This window comes from Panthera tigris, chromosome C1 (genome assembly GCF_018350195.1).
Source record: "Panthera tigris isolate Pti1 chromosome C1, P.tigris_Pti1_mat1.1, whole genome shotgun sequence".
Lineage (NCBI taxonomy): Eukaryota > Metazoa > Chordata > Mammalia > Carnivora > Felidae > Panthera > Panthera tigris.
Genome location: NC_056667.1, coordinates 43,436,648 through 43,456,322, shown reverse-complemented (window position 1 = coordinate 43,456,322; position 19,675 = coordinate 43,436,648). Strand labels below are relative to the sequence as shown.

Genomic DNA, 19,675 nt, shown 5'->3' with positions numbered 1-19,675 from the left:
GAGAGATTGGGCGACTTTTCCAGGCTGCTCCCACCCTGCAGGAGAGGCAGAGTCAGGATTCAGATCTCATCAGCAGAGCCCAGCCTCCTCACTGGGAGGCAGGAACATGCCGTGTTACCCTCAGATGCCCTGTCCTGGTGTACGCTCTGCACAGAGAAGGAGCTTCGCGAACGAGCCCTGGGCTGAACTGAACCAAATGGGGCTCCTAGAGGAAGTAGAAAGATCCTGTTTCCTGTCAGACGCAGAGCCCTTGAGGGCATTTCTACAGCCTGACTCCTAGCACACAGCCTGGCGCAGAGTGATGTTCAGGCAGGGTTTGTGGACCAGATGAGGGAATATCTAAGATTCTTGGCCAGAATTTCCACCGCGGCCCAGATCTGTGATCGCATTAGGAGGTGCGCACTACTATCTTCCCATTCTGTTATTCCAGCTGCCTTCTTCCGTGAAAAAGACTTTTCCCTCATCAGCTGTCCACTACCACCTCCTTCACTCTCCCTCTGAGCTAATCTGAGCATGTCTGAGGGATGCTCATCCCACCGGTCCCACTAATCAGAGCCTCCCGTCAGCACCCCCCATGGGCGGGGATGGGAAAGCCCGTAGCAAACACCCACGACCTGGCTGCAAGACACGTCACCCCGTCCCATTTCCATGACAGCCCTGTAGGCAGGGCTGAATGGCCCCACTGGACAGATGAGTAAGACTGAGACCCAGAGGAGCTAGATGACTTGTTCAAGGCCACCTGGCCACCTGGCAAGCTAGAGGCTGAGCTGGAGCGGACGCCAGATCTGCCGAGCCCCCAAACTCATGCCCTTTCTCCACCACCAAATTCCCTTCCCTCCCGAAGTTGCTTCCCTTCCTGATGCGGTGTGGCCAGTGCAGATCTCAGAATGTGTAAACCTGGTGACACTAGATCCGTCACCTTAGAGTGGAATGAAGGAAGCACCTGGGGATCGGCTTACTAATTCGAGGGGCTGATGAATTATTCAGGTCGCCATTAACTTAGAGGCCTTTTCAGCCTCACCTGTCTTTCCCCTGCTCCAGACCCTCAGATCCTGGCCTGCCCCGAGCTCTACGGACCTGTGGGGGCCCCGGCGAGGAGATGCTGGCAGAGCTGGGGTCCTGTCTGCTGCTGGCAGTGGCTCTGCTGGGCCCAGGCCCCGGGGCCCAAGCCATGACAGGTAGGAGCTCCTGAGGACAGGCGGGCTCTGGGAGGGGGTAGACGAGTGGCCAGGTGGCTGCCAGGGCCTCAGGAGGCTTCCATGTGGGAGGACAGAAAGCAGGAGGCCATATGGAGGGAGTTGGCTGAGTTGAGGATGTATTTGTTTCTGAGATGGTGGAAGACGGTATTTACGGGGTGCCTGCCATGTGCTGGGTGCTTCACAAATATGACTGCATTTCATCTTCACGGCAAACTTCAAGGTGGGCATGAGTTCTCCATTTCACAGGTGAAGAAACTGAGGCAGAGAGAGAGGTTAAGTAACCTTTCCAAGGAGGCATAGTTACCAAGGGCTAAGGGAATGGCTCAGAGAACAACTGAAGGTTTAATGCCGGAGGGAGCCTTTACTCTCCTCCTGACAGCCTGCTGTACTTCCCCACTGCCAGCGGGTGAAATCACAGTCCCTCCTAATGGCATTCAGTGTCTCTCAGGTTTGGCCCTAATCTCCGTAATATCCAGCCTCGGTTCCCTGTGTCCCTTGGGCATCCCATGTCCTGGCAGAGGATATACCCCCCTTCTGGAAATGCTTCCCCCTCAGAGCTTTCACCCCACTGTGCCCTCTGTCTGGAAGGTCCCTTTTCTCCTTTTCCATCTGAGAACCTCTGGGTCATCTATCAAACTCAGGTCAAACATCACCTCCTCCAGGAAGACTTCCACACGCTTTCGTCAGCCTCAGATGCTCCCTTCTTGGAGCTCGCAGAGCCCTCTGCCTGCACCCCGGTCCCGGGTGGCTTTGTGCTGCTCCAGCCCTGTAAGCGTTGTGTGTCTGTGAAGCCAGGGGCGGGGGTGGGGTGGGGTGTCACCTCACTGGTCTTCAAGGGGCGTGCATGTTACAGGTGCTCAGCAAACAGCCCTCTGCCTGGTTTTCCTGCAGGTTCGGGTGGGCCTCCAAGAAGGGAAAGTGACGGTGCCACTCACCTAGTTGGTGGCAGAGGTGGGCTGGGTATGCAGGCGTCTCACTCCTTCCTGTAGGGGGAGAAGCTAGCTGTTCCCATTTTCCAGCCTCTGGGGCTTCAGTGGCCCTGGGGTGACCCTGGGGTGACCCTGGGGTCCCGGGTGGCTGGCTGATTGCTGGAGGACACGGCCTCCCCTTGTGCTGGCACCTGAGGCCTCCTTGGCCACAGGAATTCTGCTCCAACACTCCCAGGGCTTTTCCTGTCCCGTGGGCAGGGCCAGGGGAAGTACAAGGACAGGCACTGGACAGAATGTCCCTCTGTCCTCCTACCATAAAGGATGAATCAGACACGGTTCCTGCCCCAGCCTGCTGCGGGGGCCAGCAGGGAGCTGACAACCTGAGCCGGGTGTGCTTCTGCAGCCCTTTCTCCCAGGTGCTCGCAGCCACCCCATTTCCCAGATGCGTGACTGAGGCTGGGGGAGTCTAAGTGACCGTGAGAGTTTTGTTCACGTCAATTCCTCCCTCCAAATTGTCCCCAACTAACAACCTTCTTGTTCCTCCTGTGGTCAGACTCAAGTATCACCTTCCCTGTGAATCTTGTCCCTCCCCTAACAGTGCTGGCCCAGCAAGATTGGCCTCCCTCCCTCTGGCCCCCAGAGCCCCTGTGTGGCCGCAGTCACACTGCTTGGCTTTGTCTCATTTGCCTAACTCCCAGCCCCTGACCAACCCCCCCCTCCCCGTTCCACAGTGCTCTCCCCAGGGAGACACCCATTCTGAGTCAGCACAGGCCTGGCTACATGCTTTTTGACCTTTTCAGTGAACAGAGCTAGGAAACTAATTTTTTTAGAAATAAAAATAAATCTTAATTTCAATTCAAATCGAGGACCACAAGTGTTCTATTTAATTTTTTAACTTTATGGTTGTATTGCTCTCCTCTTACACTGAACGTCTTAGCTTCTATTGACATTAACATACATGCTTTATTCCGATTTATAAAATACTATAAAATAGCACTACTGACTGTTATTCAAATAGTAAGTCTACTGAGTAATATTTCCGATTTCTTCGTGGTTCATTTTGTGCTGGGGATATATCCCACTAGGAACATACAGTCAAAAAAAAGCGTATTTCCACGTCATTTGGAATCATTTTTCCCCATGTGAATGTGCCTCCAACCTGATATATGGCTAAGTTTATTTGTTTCAGTTTGGAATATTTAGGGATTACTTAAAAATGTCTTCTTTTTTTTTTTGCCAAGTTAAAAATTATATTAAAAGTTATTCATGATTATAAAGTCAAAATCATAAAACAAGTCGCACTGAAAGAGGTCTAGACAGCATGCCTTTTCTTCCCCTCTGTTTACTCCATCCCCTGACAGAGAATCACTTTTATGTTTCCTTCCATTGTTTTCTTTTTTAAAATATAAGCAAATATGTGCATATGAGAATGTACTTTTAACCGCAACAAGCTGTGCGCATTTTCACTCAGGGCGGGGGTATTATCATTTGTAATGTTTAAATTCCTCACTGCACACGTGTAGGGTCTGGCACATAGTTCTATTTTATCTAAAATTATAGGTCCACCCTGACATTTCCTATCTCCTTTCCCTGCTTTATTTTTCTCCACAGCACTAATCACTATTCAATATGCTCTATATTTTACTTACTGTGTTTATCATCCATGTTCCCCACCAGAATGTAAATTCCACGAAGGCAAGAATTTTTGTCTGTTCTGCTCCTGCTGTAACCGCAGCACCTAGAACATTGCCTGGCACTCAGATGATGTTTGTTGAATAAATAAAAGAATGCTTGATAAGTATTTGAGGAATAAGCAAATGAATGAGCACACATAGGCATAAATGAATTGATTTAGGGTCGTGGCCTCATGCTCCCTCAGCCCAGCCCATCCCAAAGACCCAGCTTTGTAGCTGGGCCCATCCCCCAGGACCTCAGCACTGACTGAGCCATTCTTCCCTCTTGCCCCAGGTGTTAAATGTGGGGGTGTGCTCTCAGCACCTTCCGGAAACTTCTCCAGCCCCAACTTCCCCAGGCTCTACCCCTACAACACAGAGTGCAGCTGGCTGATTGTGGTGGCCGAGGGTTCCTCTGTGCTGCTCACCTTCCACGCCTTCGACCTGGAGTACCATGACGCCTGTGGCTTCGACTACCTGGAGGTCTACAACGGCGCCTCAGGAGACAAGGGCAACCTGCTGGGGAGGTTCTGCGGCCGGGTGCCCCCGCCGCCCTTCACCTCCTCCTGGCATGTCATGTCCGTCGTCTTCCACTCAGACAAGCACGTGGCCAGCCGCGGCTTTTCTGCTGGCTACCAGAAAGGCAAGGGGATCCTGGCAGGGGAGAGGGTGGCCCTGCAGGGGCAGGGGGGAGGAAGAGAAGTGGGCTAAGGCGAGACTTGCAGGCTGCTCCAGAGCCTGGGTGACCCTGCTGTCACAGTTCGGGGGCAAAGGCAGCCTCTGGCTGTGGTCATGGTGGTTGTGGGTTCCCACCTTCACGGCAGTAGTCCTGGGAGTCCCCAGGAGGGTCTCGCTGTCCTCTTGCATTTGCCATCATCCTTCTTATCCCATGCCATGGCATCAGGACAAAAGAGAGGACGCCATGCTCTGGGGATGGGCAAGAGACCCCTCCCATCCCAACCCAAGTCCTCCAGAGTATAAGATATGCATGGGTCTGTGTGGGGCTGGTGACACTCTCCCTCCCTAAGTCTTTCCTAATGCCTCTTATATTGCAGGTCCCTAACCCTCCCTCCCTCAACCAGGCTGGAAACCTGCCCCATAGTCTAGTGAGGGGGGCAGAGGCCTCCTCCTTGACTTATTCCTCCTGTCTCCAGGCCTCTCTGCATACGCTCAAACCTCCTCCCTTCTCCCAAGGCCCAAACCAAGGGCCTAAATCACGTTAGCTCAAGCAATAGACAACCACAGAGGCTCCTGGCACACAGGGTCTACCGACAGCAATTAGGGGGCTCAGGTGGGACTGCTCCCCAAGCTGGCTTTAGAGGCACAGAATTGTGGAATGAGAAAGCACAAGAATCACAGACTGATCTCATCATAGTTTTGGATGCTTAGGTTTAAAAAAAATTTTTTTTTTAATGTTTATTTATTCTTGAGAGAGAGAGAGAGAGAGACAGAGCCCGAGCAGGGGTGAGGCAGAGAGAGACACAGAATTGGAAGCAGGCTCCAGGCTCTGACCTGTCAGCACAGAGCCCAGTGTGACTGTGAGATCATGACCTGAACCGAAGTCAGACACCTTACTGACTGAGCCACCCAGGTGCCCCTAGACACTTAGGTTTTTCTTTTTTTTAATTTTTTATTTTATTTTTTTAAAATTTATTTATTTTGAGACAGAGAGAGACAGAGCATGAATGGGGGAGGGTCAGAGAGAGAGGGAGACACAGAATCTGAAACAGGCTCCAGGCTCTGAGCTGTCAGCACAGAGCCCAACGCGGGGCTCGAACTCACAGACCGCGAGATCATGACCTGAGCTGAAGTTGGACGCTTAACCAGCTGAGCCACCCAGGCGCCCCGACCCTTAGGTTTTTTAAATGTTAGGATATCAAAATCATAATACCATGAGCGATGTTTTCCAACATTTTTAAAACCAGGAGTACCTGTATAGCAAATGGAACCTTATGTTAATCCCCTATACATAAAAGAGAGGAAGGCAATATTTTATTGGTATGCCTTTACTATATTTTGTAAGTTCATGTCTCTAGCATTTACTTATTATATGTCAATCACTGAAACCATAAGTCAATATTGATGGCCTCCAACGAGTGAAGTGTTTATATATGACCTGTGACTGTGGACGCTGTCTTTCAGTGCATTAAAGATAGTCTGAATACAGCATAAGAGTGAAACTTGCCCCACATGCCAGCAGACAGATGCCCCAGGTGGCTCCTGTGAACCCCCAGAGCATGGTTTGAAAGCCTCAGCTAAGGGTGTTAGTGTTGAAAAGGGTCTTGCGACTGTCAAACCTGCTCTCTCGTTTCACAAACAATAAATTTGAGAGCAGAGAGGGAGTGTGGCTTCCCAAGGTTACATGGCTGTGGGAGGGGGAAATGCTGAGACAAGAAGTCAAGCCCTTAACCGCCCAGCCCAGTGTAGTTAGTGCCCGGTTCACAAAGCCGTGCCCTGGGGTGAGATTCTGGAGTCTTGGGAAATACCAGCGTGCCCCTCCCTGCCGGTGGCCTCCAGCTGGTCGGGTCATTCGTCATCACCCACCTCCTAATTGCGCTGGCTGCTCTGGCTTCCAGAGGGCTTTCGCCAGCATCTTAGACTCTTGCATGAGCCCGAGCCTGGCGGATCAGGCCGGGCAGGTCTTCTGACCTCTCCTACTCCCACGAGGCTCAGGGGTCACTTGCCCAGGGCCACACCCCTAAGAGAAGACAGAGCTGAGAGGACATCTCAAGCCTCAGACCACAAGCCCATTTCAAGTCCATCTCTACTTCATCAGATCCTCTCTCCAAGCCTCAGCTTGCGCATCTGTCACAGAGGTCTGAGAACACTCCTGAACTCAGAAACCTCAGGCTCTGTGCCCCAAGGGCCTCAAAGGAGGGGACAGTGAGAAGCAGCAGGTCAAGGGCCCGGGCTCTGCAATCAGGCAATTCCGGCTCTCCCTGTTACCAGCTGGGTGACCCGCTGTCAGAGCCCTGCCCGTGTTCCTGGGGCCTCGCCACGTCAGCGGCTCCTGCCAACCTCTGTGTCTCTATTTGAAGGCTTCCTCTGAAGTCTCAGTTGGTCACCTGTATCCCCAGCAGCCTCGGCCTGGACTCTCAGGGGTTGGTGTACAAACGCCCCAGCTCCTTTCTCTCAGGTGACAGAACTCTGAGGCGTGTGCCTGACACCCTTCCCCCGAGTTCCCCAACAGGGCTCACCAGCTGGCCTAAGAATACCCTTTAGTGACCCTGGCTCCCTCATTCCTCACATGGGGCCCCCCGTGTCTCCCAAATAAACTCCTTGTGCTCGGACCCTCGTCTCGGGGGCTATCTGGGTGAACTCCAACCCCCCCAAGTAAGTTACTTACCTTCTCTGTGCCTCCATTTTCTCAACCATAAAGTGGGGAGAACCACTGAGCATTCCTCTAGGGTGATGGTAATGGTGTCAGAAGACTGTGTAGGTGCTAAGTGCCGGGCCCGTGCCTGACGCTTAGCAAGTGCACAGGGGATGGTGACGAGGTTCCCATGACATACCTGTGGGAGCGGCACGTTGGGGGGTGTCCGGTTCCCAAGGGAAGGGGTCCAGGGGACCACGGGGAGGAAGAAAGGTCAGTTAAGAAGGGCTTCCTTGCAGATGTGTGTGGCGGCGTCCTGACGGGCCTTTCGGGGGTCCTCACCAGCCCCGAGTACCCCGACAGCTACCCCAACAACGTGGAGTGCCGCTGGGTGATCCGGGCCGCCGGCCCCGCCACTGTCAAGCTGGTGTTCGCGGACTTCCAGATGGAGGGCAATGAGGAGTGCACCTATGACTACGTGGTCGTCCTTGGGGGGCCCGGCCCTGCCCACGGGCATCACTACTGTGGCAGCACCAGGCCCCCCACCCTCGTGTCGCTGGGCCACGAGCTACAGGTGGTTTTCAAGTCCGACTTTAACATTGGAGGTCGGGGCTTCAAGGCCTACTACTTCTCAGGTAGAAGGGGCTGGGGCTACACCTTGAGTCCCCCGTGCATGCTGTGTCTGTCCCTGCCCGGCCAGTACGAAGGCATAAGCATGTCTCCGCCTCTCTGAAGTCTTCCTGATTGAGTCAGAGTTAGTCCCTTCTTTCAACTCCTTTAGCAATGATCTAACACTCTCATTTATGTTTGTGCTCTGCACATTGATCTCCCCTGACTGTGAGTTCCTACGGGTTTGTCTTTGTACCTGCCGCATAGAAGGGATTCAATTAATGTTTGTACAAATGAATGAATGAACTCTTGACAGTGAAGTGAACTAGACAGTGGAGGAGACAGAGAAGGAAACAGACAATGAAAACCCACTGGGATCGGTGCTAACAGTAAGGATCATGGATGACTTCCTGGAGGAGAAGAGAATCCAGTAGTGTTTTGAAGGAGTTAGCCAGAGGCTGAAGGAAGGGAAGGGTATTCCAGGTAGAGAGGTCAGCATGTGCAAAAGCACAGAGGACAGAGAGGGCTTAGTGTGCTTGTATGCTGGATGTTTGGTGAGGCTGGGAGGTAGGGCTGGGTGAGGGGCAGTGAGAAAATGAGCAAGGTCAGGTGATGAGCCACGTTGTCTGTCAAGTCCAAGTTTGGACTCCACTCTGAGGACACGTATTAGGTCCTGTTATTGAATTCCTGATGGGGCCAGCCCTCGTGGACTGCCAACTGGAATGAGAGTCCCAGCTACCAGCCAGTTTCAGTGTAAAGCAGGCTTTGGGATCAATGGTCTGGTTTACTGGCCATGGTGCCCATCCCCTGCCAGGGTGGTTTTAGGACCTTTATGGCGCCCACTGCCCCAGCTGTACTGCAGAGGGTGACAGTCTCCACCCTTCTCATCATTGCTCCTCTGTCCCTCTCTCCCCAATCCAGGAGAATGCCAGGAAGTGTACACGGCTGTGCGAGGCAACTTCTCCAGTCCACAGTACCCCAGCTCCTACCCTAACAACATCCACTGCCACTGGACCATCCGCCTGCCTCCTGGCTACCGGGTCAAGGTGTTCTTTCTGGACCTGGATCTGGAGGGTCCCAGCAGCCTGACCAGGACCTGCGACTTTGACCATCTGGCGGCCTTTGATGGGGCCAGTGAGGAGGCGCCCCTCCTGGGGAATTGGTGTGGCCACCACCTGCCAGCACCAGTCACCTCAAGTCACAACCAGCTTCTGCTTCTGCTGCACACAGACCGCAGCACCACCCGAAGGGGCTTCTCTGTGGCCTACATTGGAGGTCAGCTGGGGTCGAGGGTGTGGGTGTGCTGATGGGGGAGGGCAAGGCTGGGGTCCCAGGTCTTTGTAGTTTCCTCTCTCCAACCCACCAGCTGGTGTCCTCAGCCTCTTCCCGTGTGGCTACAGCATGGCCACCTGCTGCCCTGGGACCTCTGAGACCTGCCAGTGTGGCCCTTGCTTATTTCTACTACCACAGGGCCCTGCCTTTCCAGTTTCCAACTCCACGATCCCTAATCGTCCTGACCCCATCTGTCTCTTTCCCCCTGGGGCCCCTGGCCTCTCTTGAGCTGTGGCTTATCCTATGTATCCAGGGGCAGTCCACAAAATATGGCCACGTTACTTATGATAAACAATTGGCATAACCATGGAGATGCCAACAAGCTTTGCTTGTGTCGGTCATAAATCCTGACTGACAGTGGCTTGCACAAATGGCCTTTTTTCCCCTCACATAACAAGAAGTCTCCAGCTAGGCAGCTGCTTTGTTGGTTCAGGGACTTTAACACTGTCTCAGCCGGTATCTCTGGGATTCTCTTGGCCTTCTGACTGCAAGATGGCTGCTACGACTCCAGACATCATATCCGTGTTCCAGGCTGGAAGAGGGTAGGGGAGATGCCAGCTACAAATGTCCCATTATCAGGAAAGCAAAAGCATTTTCAGAAGCCCTAAAAAGACTTCTTGGTCTCATGAGTTTGGACTTGGTCAGATAGTCATGCCTAGCTTCAGAGGCAGCTGAGGAAGCTGGTACTGGGCTTTTCCAGCTTCCATCGTGCCCATTAGAGTTGCCAGCCAGGAGCGTCCACCATCTCTGCTGTCTTCTCATCCCCTTCCCTGGGCCTTGGGCCCAGAAATGCCTGTGCTTTGGACCCATTTTTCCCTCTGTCTGAGCAGAGTGAAGCTCCTCATTGTGCAGATGTGGGAAGGGAGGTCCAGAGAGAGGAAAGACCACCACAGTCACACAGGCAGTGGGGACACAGCCAGGATCAGAACTCATGCCTGCCTCCTTTGTGGCTGAGCGGGGCCCGAGGGGAGGGAGTCAGGGCTGAGCTCAGACAGACCAGGGCCACATCCAAATGCTGCCATTTACCAGCCATCCAATGGCCTCATCTGTACAAGGGGTTGGTAAGTGCCCTAGGTAGGTGGTCATTCAGATGAAATGAGGCAGACAGGTCCCAGTGCCTGACTCCGAGGACATGCTTGCTGAGGGTGGATTTTTTTCCCTCCTGTGTCTCAGGCCTGGTCTGCATTCAAAACATCTCCCCTCCATCCTTACCCCCAACACAAGTGGTGATGGGGAGGGAAACAGCAGAGCCTCAGCGATCTAGTGGCAGCAAAGTGACCTGGGCAGACCCACCCTCCAGGGCCTCAGTTGTTTCCATCCATAAACTGGGGAGGGGAGAGCTGTCCCTTTTTAGAGCAACCCCTTCTAGAGTTTCACTCCAGAGAGCCAGGTGCCATGGGATCTGCCACAGCCAACTGGTAAGTTGTCTTTTCTCTGCGGGTCTCAGTTTTTCCATCTGTAAAATGAGGACACTGGCTGAAGGATCTTTAAAATCCCCTTTGGCTCTAATAGTCTTGTTTCTGGGCATGGGTCCTCTTCCAGCTCTGTGGGATCTTGGACAAGCCCCTTTTCCTTTTGGTTCCTCCAGAGACTGAGGGTGGGGCAACTCAAATCCTGGCTCTGTTCCAGGGCCAGGAGCCCCACTCCCACCCACCCCACCACCCTCCCCAGATCCCCATGGGAGCCCAGGGTCAGACAGGGGCACTCACACTGGGCCAGGCTCCAGATGTGGCCCAGGCTGCAGGCGGCCTCCCGGCTGGAGGACAAGCTCGGCATCAATCAGGGGTGACACACAGTTCAGCGCCACCGAGATCATCGTGGGAGACGGCGGGCCCATAAATCCCCGACTGCCCAGACACCAGAGGCTGAAATATGTCTGAGGCATTTCCCGGAGAGGGGCTGAGAGTTCCAGGCCTCTGACTGCCAGCTCTTCCCTTTCCCTCCCACCAGCCACCCCTTCCTCCCCTTCCACTGCCCCCGCCCCAGCCAGCACGGCCCACCCCCCCCCAATACACATGCTCAAATACAAAATACACCCAGTCACAAAACATCACACCATCCTGTGTGTATAGGGTGGGGAGATACCCAAAGACTAGATCCTATAAACTCAATAACGGTTAAAATCCCAACGCAACCACCGCAAACAGCCTCACCTCTCAGAGCTTCAGTTTCCGAAACTGTAAAATGGGTTTAGTTGTGTCCACCTCATGGAGTCATCGTGGGGAGAGAGTGAGGCTTCCTTCACCACCCTCTGCAAAACTACTGTTCTGCTCCCCCCACCTCCCCACATATCCCCTGCTTTCCCTGTTTCTTTTTTGCTTGATTTTCTTTCAGCCCACTCTGACATGTATTTTATTTTACGTATGTATTGCCGCCTCACCCAACTAGAATGTAAGCTCCAAGAAGGCAGGGAGTTTGGGCTCTTTTCTTCTGTTTCTGTTTCCATGGTGCCTGTTAGAATTGTGCCTGCACATAGCGGGCCATCAATAAATATGTGTTAAATGATTGAATGAATTGCCTGGCACATCGCAAAGAGATCAGCAAATGGTAGCTCTTCTTATGGTTAAGAATATTCACTTACTCATTCATTCATTCATTCATTCAGCACCCCACGGCCCCTGCCAAGTTCTGTGCCAGGCTGCAAGGACACGAGAGGGCCTGGTGTGTGCCCTGGAGCTCATAGTCTGATGGAGTTAAGTGGAGTAACACGTGTAAAACATCCCCATAGGGCTGCATAGGAGTCTCCCCTCTCCGAGCCTTGGTTTTCCCACACACAACCCTTTGGGTGGGGTCTGGGGGTGCTGGGGGCAGACCACCTGCCCCTTAAGGCCTCCAGCCCCTCCTTCCCTCCATCCCCAGTCGTGCCCGTGAATGTGAGCTGCTCCCGCACGGATTTCCAGATCCTGATCTCCGCACAGGCACTGGCACCGCTGGAGCGGACCAAGGTCTACCTGGGCAGCCGGAGCTGTGCCGCCCAGGAAGTCGGCAGCACCTTCCGGATCCAGGCCCGCTTCGACACCTGCGGCACAGAGTCTCAGGTAGGAGCAGGGGCGGGGGGGGGGGGGGGGGAGGAGGGCAGGCATGAGGGAGAGGGTCTGACCCCTGCTGAGAGGCACCTGCGATTCCTGAGAATTCTGGCTCCAGTGACCCCACAAGCCCGGGTGCAGAACTCAGCCCCTCTTGGCTTTACCCCAACAAACTTGCTCAGTGTAGACATGACAAAATACTCAAACAGGGAAGACAGAGCAGGGGGCCCCGCTGCACAGCGCAGTGACGGCCAAAAGCCCCTACTGAAGGCTCCTCCTGCAAGGCCCTGACCCTGACCATCCTCGGAGGCCTTCCTGCCGTTCCTTGCCTTCTCCTGGGCACTCCTCGCCACCCAGTCCCCACCCCTTTAACATGCAGCCCTTGCTGCCCCCTGCTACCCCTTCCCCAACCCGTGATCCAAATCGTCCCTGGGCTCCACACAACAAAAGGGCCTTTCAAGTAACAGGAACCACTTCCCTCCAAAGGCAGTGAGGCTTACAAATAAATGAGTTTTTTCTACTATCCTTATATTTTGGAGGCTTTGACTCCAGGTTTGGGGCCCTCGGAGTCACTGGCAGCAGCCCAAGCACCTGGGATGTTTGTATTCTTAGGACAGATTGGAGGGGAAAGGAGAGACATCCCCCCGCCCCGCCCACCCCCAGAAGGAGCTCCCATCCCCAGCCTTGGTATCCAGGGATGTGCCAGACTGGCTTGGCAGAAATCACACACTTTCCAGCAAACCCTACTGCCTCCAACATTAGCTGAATATATGCCTCTGGCCCCTCCAGCCCGCCCCTCTGCTTTCCCAGCCTCCTGGAAATCTCTGTCCTTTAGACCTGAGGAAAAAGAGAAGTGGGGGCAGAGTCTTGGCTGCCAAGATGACCTGCCCTCCCCCCTACTCCATGCCCTGAGTCCTCATTCCACAGAGCCATGAAATGATGGCGACAGAGAATCCCAGAGGCAGGGAACCATGAAGTCGAGAATAAGGGATCACAGACACTCGGAGTCTCCGAGTCATGGAACCACCACCCTAACTTGGAACCAAAAAATCATGGAATCTTGGAGCCAATATCATGGGAAACATAAAAGCTGAGAACCGTAGACTCCTGGATCCCTAGTGTCACCCTTATAAGTCCTAGACCCACGAGGACCAGTCTCTGCATCGGGTCGCTTCCAAAGATGCGCAGCTCAAACAGCCAAAGGCAATGACAACCTTCCTGTGCATCTCTGAAAAAACACTGGAGACTTGATTTCATAACCAGAATACCAACCACGTCTTGTGTGGCTTTTTCCCCTCAAGTCTCTCACTCATCGAAAACCCCTAAAACTTCCCCTCATCCCCATTTTATGTGATTTTTTTTCTCCCTTCTTTACTATGTGGAGTCACTTGACCCTTTCACTGGGTCCCCTGCCACTCACAGGTCCTGTCTTTCTTCATCCAGTAGCCCAATTCTGTATCACAAAAATCTAGGACATCAGTCTTCCCCAGAGGGTGTGGTGGCAGACAGGTTGAGGGTGCACATGCAGAAGCCTCTTTTGGGGACATGGAATCCGAGCCTTTTGGAAGCCCCTCTGTGACTCCCTTTCACACCCTTCCCCAGAGGGGTCGCCCAGTGTCCAGTGACGACAGCTGCCGACTGCCCCTGCTTGCTCGCGTTGCGTTAGGCAGCTTCGCTGTTAAGAAGCATCAGCTCAGAAGTGCTACCACTGGACATGGGTGGTTGGGCAGCCTGAGGGGTGTAACAGCTGCTGCAGACTTGGGGTTGGTGGGGAGACTAGCCCTGTGCCACTGCAGCCCCCTGCTCCAGGCCACGCCAGACTGCCCACTAAAACACTGCCCCTCAGTTCTGGACCCAAACACCCCACCATCTTCAGGGCGACCTGCCTCCTGCCTCCCTCATCTGTAGGGGTAGGGAGGGCAGCAGTGTGCCAAGCCCCCCACATTTCACTCCTCGGCGGCTCTGCCTAAAGCTGGGTGGTGCCACTGGGATGGCCAGGGACTCCAGTTCCATGTCACTTGTGTGTCGTGTGACCTCAGACAAGGGATTTAACTTCTGGGCTTCGGTTTCCTAATCTATAAAATGGGGGTATTAATGGTGCCAATAAGAGAGGGTCACTGTGAGAATTAAATGAGATAATGCACTTGAAACAGAGGCTGGATCATGGCAAATGTCCCTGTTACTGCTGCTACTCTCTCTCATAGACCCCGCCTCCTTGAAGCCAGAGCAAGCACTGACCCATCAAAACTGATATTGTCCTTCCAGACATCCCCATGGTGTCCTTTTTACAGGTGGGGACACTGAGGCTCCAAGCAGAAAGGGAGTCAGTGGCCCAGCTGGGACTAGAACCCAGGCTCCTAGGGTTCTGCCCCCTTGGCACTGAGTCCCGACATATCTAGAGGAACAGGGTCAGCCCTTGGCCCCTTCAGGTGTGAGTGAGTGCCCTGTGACCCCCCCCCACAGAGGAGGAACAACACGTCGGTGATCGTCAGCGTGCTGTACATTGACTTCTCGGCTGGTGGGCAGGAGGACATCCATGAGTACGAGGTCCGCTGTGAGCCACGGCGCAAGGAGGCTTCTATCCACCTGCTGTCTGGCTCCGACTGGCTGGGGCCCTATGCCGCCACAGCCGAGCATCTTCAGGAAGCGCCACCCAGGGATGAGGTGGAGGCCCTGGAGGGCCCTGTGGCCATGGTGACCCAAGACACCAGTGACATTGTCTTCCTGGGCCTTTGCATCCTGGCTGGAGTCCTCATGGTCATTGCCATCGTGGTCCTGATGCTGCTGTGAGCAGGCAAGGGACCTGGGTTCTGGCTTCCCTGGGAGGCAGCTTGCGGTCCCCAAAACAGGAGCAGACCAGGCTTTATCGACTTGTTGGTGACCATGGACAAGTCACTGTCCCTCTCCGAGACTCAGTTTCCTAGGCTCACAGAGCTGGTGTGAGGCTCAGAGAAGAGCACGAATGGATATGAGCTTTGTAAACTATGTCATGTTGTGTGTGTGTGCAATTGTTACTAATTTGAAAGATGGCCTGCAGTAGAAAAGAAGACTCCTGTGTGTGTTACTTGGCATCATGGATAGCTGTGGTCACTGGTCACTTGTTCTGTAACTTGCACAAGTGCTTTACCCACTCAGGATAAAAACAAGGGCATCTTTTATTTTTCCAACTAATGGCTCATCACAAGCCTTCATTGGCAGGAAGTGCGGTAACTGTCTAGGGGCCTCCACTCTCTTGAACTGACTCAGGAACCTTGAGGACTTCATCCACAACAGGCCAGTCCTGCCTCCAAACTCCAAAAAAAGAGAGAAAGGGAGCCGAAACCCCACCTAGTGCTGTCATCCCAGCCTCCGCCATGTGGTGTCGCTGTTGGAGGCTGGTCGTGCGCATCCCAGTGGATCCTGTCTGAAGAGGTGGCGATGCCCTGCGAGGTCAGATCCCTGCATAAAACACAGGCGGGCCCACACTGTGCTCAGCAGTGAGGCTGGAAGCTGAGGACTGGTGTCTCTTTCATGTTGGCGTTTTTCCTTAAATAGATCGTAATCCTTGACTGCAAAGCTGACTGAAGTTCCTGTGTCTTTGTCCTCACCCCTGATGTTGAGTCCATTGTTTCCCTTCAGATGAGTTCTCTTTGGAGCCTGTGGACCTTCTCCTGCCATTGGACTTCACTCAGAGCTACTCCAGCATCCCCGTGTTTCTCTAAGTTCACACTACGGGGAGCATGGGTTGGGTTCCTGGTGCTTTCTGGCATCCTCAAGCAAATTGGTCCAGTCCCCCCAGAGCTCCAAGTGGAACAGCCTTGTTAATGAAAAATAAATAAAGAAATACAGTTGTAATACACCACTTTCCCCTGCTCACCCGTATATTTGCGTAATGAATCACTCACAATCAACAGAAATCTCCACCTTGACCATGCTGACCACGGTGCTCAAGTAAGTGAATTGGAGCCTGATTATAGTTCTTTCAACAACCCAACCAACATCCACTTGTTTCCAGCTTTGTCCCCATTGTTGTGACCGGCTCCAAGCACCCAGCAGCGAAGAAGTCAAATGAGATTTCCTGCCTTTGAGATGTCTACACCCAGGTGTAGCAGCTTCGGGGAGAGGGAGGCAGACAGTAACTTGCAGAGAAAACGAGAGTGAGAAAAGCCAACAAAGTAAAAAATTAAGCAAGGGAAAAAGAGTTGCCTGGACATTAGGAGAACTGGTTCAAGTCCAAGTTCTTCTCATTAATTGTGCAAACCTGGGCAAGTCACTTTGAGTCTGTGGGCCTCGATATCTCCATCTGCAAAATGGGACCACTGTTCATAGCTTGCTGTAAGATCGTAGCAACACGATGAACTAGGGAGGTCTGCCAGGATAATGTGCCAGCAGGGGAGTTTTGACTGACACCCCGGGGTGTTGGGAGCAGAGACCCCGTCCTCTTTGTCTCTCACCCACCTTCTCCCTCTCAGATTCCTCTAGCCACTGAGCTACCTTTGCCAGCCTACAAACCACCTGGGTCTCAGTTTCTCTGGACAAGACTGATTACATCCCCCTGCCCCCAAGGTCAGCCTTCCTGCCTGCAAAGCAGGGGTGATGATAAATAACACCCGCTGCATTGGTTCTGTGTGGGGCCTGAGATCATGCATGACAGTGGCCAGTACCTGAGAAGGATTCAACAAACCTGTTATGACCTTGACCTATGAGTTCATACAAAAGCTCCAGCCTAGAAACCAAAATTCTCGGCCCAACTTTGCCACTGGCTTGCTGTGTGGCCTTCAGGAACCCATTCCCTTCTCTGGCCACAGTTCCTGTTTTTAAAATGTAACAAGCATCATTATCACCTCTGGCACCATCGCTGTCGTAGCGACGACTCATAAGCACCAGCTACATGGCAAGTGTTTGAGCTGTGTCAGCTGACGTAAGCCACCTTGTGAGGCAGACATAATTGCCCCCATTTCACAGATGAGGAAACTGAGGTCTGGGGAAGGAAGTGCCTTGCGCCAGGTCACAGGTGATGAAATGCTGAAGCGAGGCCGAGAGGAGGCAGTTCTTTCCTGAGCTGGGGCCTCTTGGGCCCCCAGGCCAAGCTCTCAAACCCAAGGGCCGTGTCTGGTTGGGAAAGGACTGGAACGGCCGACAGGGAGAGGATGGTTTTACCCACGGACGTGCCCAGATACTGCCATTCCCAGCCCTCTGGGCAGCTGACACGTTGATTATCCTGCCTGAGCCATGGGAAATGACAGTCTTTCTGACGGTACAGTGTCTATTAGAAATGAAAGGGCTGAAATGATACCCATTAGCCAACACGCCCTGGCCCAGGAAGAGTGTCTGATGGTGTGTGTACGTGTACCAGTTTCCCCTTGGTGGAGAGCGGAGGCCTTAACCCCAGCTCCCCCCCCCCCCCACCCCGCACTGGTTATATGGTCTCGGGCCTGCCTACCCCGAACCGAGAGCTTCGGGTCCTCCCGCCTGCCTGTCCCGGTAGAGCCAACGTTACAGATGAGGAAATCCTTGGCAAATGGAAGTGCCAGCCCTGGGAAGATGCCTTCTGGCCTCCTGGTCAGGCAGACCGGCGTTCATTTCCATTCTCGCCCTGACTCTGTGTGACCTCGGGCAAGTTGCTTAACCTCTCTCAGCCTCAGTTTCCTCATGCGCAGAATAGGGACACAAAGATGCTCCTCCCGAGGTCATCGTGAGGCTTGAGAGAACACAGGGAGAGCGCCCACATGGGGCTTCCACCTGTACGATTCCGGAAGCTGGCAGGCCCCGGCCAGGCGAGGGCCTCTTCCCCGAGGAGTCCTCAAATCTCAGAGTCGGAAGGGTCTCCCCGGACTCCTAGCTCCCCTGCTGATCTTCAAGAGACCATAATCGTTCCCACCCCCAGACTGTCACTTTGTACCCCTTTGCCTTCCTTCGTAAGACGTATCGCCGTCTGAAATGATGCGAGGTGTGTGTGTACTTTCCTTGTCCCCGTCACTACGACGCCAGCTCCACGAAGGCAGTCTTTATCCCACCCGCCCCTGCCAGAGCCGGGCACACGTGCCCTTCAGTAAGTATCTGTGATCGGCTGAGTGAATGAACGGAGGAGCTCCACGTGACTCCATCCACCGAATCCCACGTGTGTGGCAGTCTCGGAACTTCGGTGCAGTCTGAGTCACGGACATTTCCCAAGTATCTTCTCTGGGCCACCCTCTGCACGGACACGCAGACTGGCTCAGACACGGCCCTCCCTCAGGAGCTCAGCGTCCTGGGGGGCAGGGAGCGGGGAGAACCAGGTATCTCACGGTGAGAAGTAGTACTTTCCTGGAGGAACACAGCCAGCCAGGGGACCCCTCACTCTCCCCCTGCCCTCCAGTCTCCCGGGGGGCTCCTCAGGCCGAGCCCAGAGGTATGCAGTGCGTGTGGCCAGTCTCCCTAGGACACAGAGCAGGGTGGAGAAGAGTGATAGTGGATCTGGACGGGCAAAGGGAGACCAGCACAGAAACGAACAAAGTGCTTTCCTCTCAAAGACTTTTGGGAACAAGACAAGGTTTAAATGGCTGCCTCAGCTCGGGTGAGCACAAGAGGAGCCCAGAGGGATGATTCATGCTTCCAGGAAGGCGCATCAGGCAGAAGACAGGGAATGGCATCCCAGGAGTGGGGAACAGCAGGTGCTAATGCAAGAAGGTGCGGAAGGGTATGTCGTGATGGGGATGGGAAGGAGGGCTGGGGAGGGGGGCTGGGAGGTATGTTGGGGCGATGCTGGAAAGGCGGGATGGGAAGTTACTAGTCAGGACACCTGGATGGCACTAGCAGCTTCTCTCAGAACAACAATGGAAGGAGCCCTCTGTGTCCTTGGGCTCCGAACGAAGACACCCATTGGACCAACAGGGCCTGCCATCGATGTCTTCTCCTGGGACATCCGCCCATACAGAAAGGCTCTTAATCTGTTGGCACCAGGTATGCTGTCTGGGCACACATTGGCACAGTGAGCCGAGCCCTGGGCTCATGGCTGTCTCTGCCACCTCCTGGCCCAGTAGTGTTGGTCGGCTAATCCCACCATCTCCAGCCCTCCTTCAGAAGGGACCCCCCCCAACCCTGGCACCCACCAGGACCCAGGACCTGGCTCTGGCTCTGCCACTAGCTTTCCATAACCTCTCCCAAGTTGGTCTTCTCATCTGTCAAGTGGGAATAATAGCTGGAACATTTATTGAAATGTACTCTATGCCAGGCATTGTTCAAAAAGGGTTTTACACTTATGTTCTCATTTAATTCTATTGGGGCACCTGGGTGACTCAGTCAGTTGGGTGGCCGACTTCGGTTCAGGTCACGATCTCATGGCTCGTGAGTTCGAGCCCCACATCGGGCTCTATACTGACAGCTCGGAGCCTGGAGCCTGCTTCGGATTCTGGGTCTCCCTCTCTCTCTGCCCCTCCCCCACTCACACTCTCTGTCTCAAAGGTAAATAAACATTTAAACTATATATATATATATATATATATATTCTCTAAATAGTAACTGTAATAGTTTCCTCTAAGAAATAGTCCAGGTGGGATTCAAATCCAGGCAGCAGATCTGCCTGCAAAGCCCAGGTCTTTTACTAGAGCAGGCGGAAGAGCCAATAGAAACAGGT

General features: G+C 53.7%; 1 protein-coding gene across 2 annotated transcripts; it reads left to right on the top strand.

Moving 5' to 3' along the window:
* The first annotated feature begins 1,092 nt into the window (after positions 1 to 1,092).
* CDCP2 (CUB domain containing protein 2) lies at positions 1,093 to 15,976 on the top strand. 2 transcript variants are annotated; one of them, XM_042997274.1, is made up of 6 exons: positions 1,093 to 1,178; positions 4,097 to 4,444; positions 7,414 to 7,749; positions 8,645 to 8,998; positions 11,915 to 12,093; positions 14,545 to 15,976. In XM_042997274.1, exons 1-6 carry the CDS (start codon positions 1,100 to 1,102, stop codon positions 14,869 to 14,871), a joined length of 1,623 nt encoding a protein of 540 aa, XP_042853208.1. In that variant the 5' UTR covers positions 1,093 to 1,099; the 3' UTR covers positions 14,872 to 15,976. The 2 variants fall into 2 exon arrangements, 1 of the variants encoding a protein (XP_042853208.1); XR_006221462.1 differs by lacking the exons at positions 1,093 to 1,178; positions 4,097 to 4,444 and having other exon boundaries at positions 7,258 to 7,749; positions 14,545 to 15,510; positions 15,616 to 15,976.
* The last annotated feature ends 3,699 nt before the right edge of the window (positions 15,977 to 19,675 follow it).

Excerpts from the sequence above, each read along its gene's own strand:
- CDCP2 (XM_042997274.1), top strand. The coding sequence starts at position 1,100 with ATGCTGGCAGAGCTGGGGTCCTGTCTGCTGCTGGCAGTGGCTCTGCTG. Across the intron at positions 4,445-7,413 it reads TTCTGCTGGCTACCAGAAAG|ATGTGTGTGGCGGCGTCCTG; the intron begins GCAAGGGGATCC and ends GCTTCCTTGCAG. Across the intron at positions 8,999-11,914 it reads CTCTGTGGCCTACATTGGAG|TCGTGCCCGTGAATGTGAGC; the intron begins GTCAGCTGGGGT and ends CTCCATCCCCAG.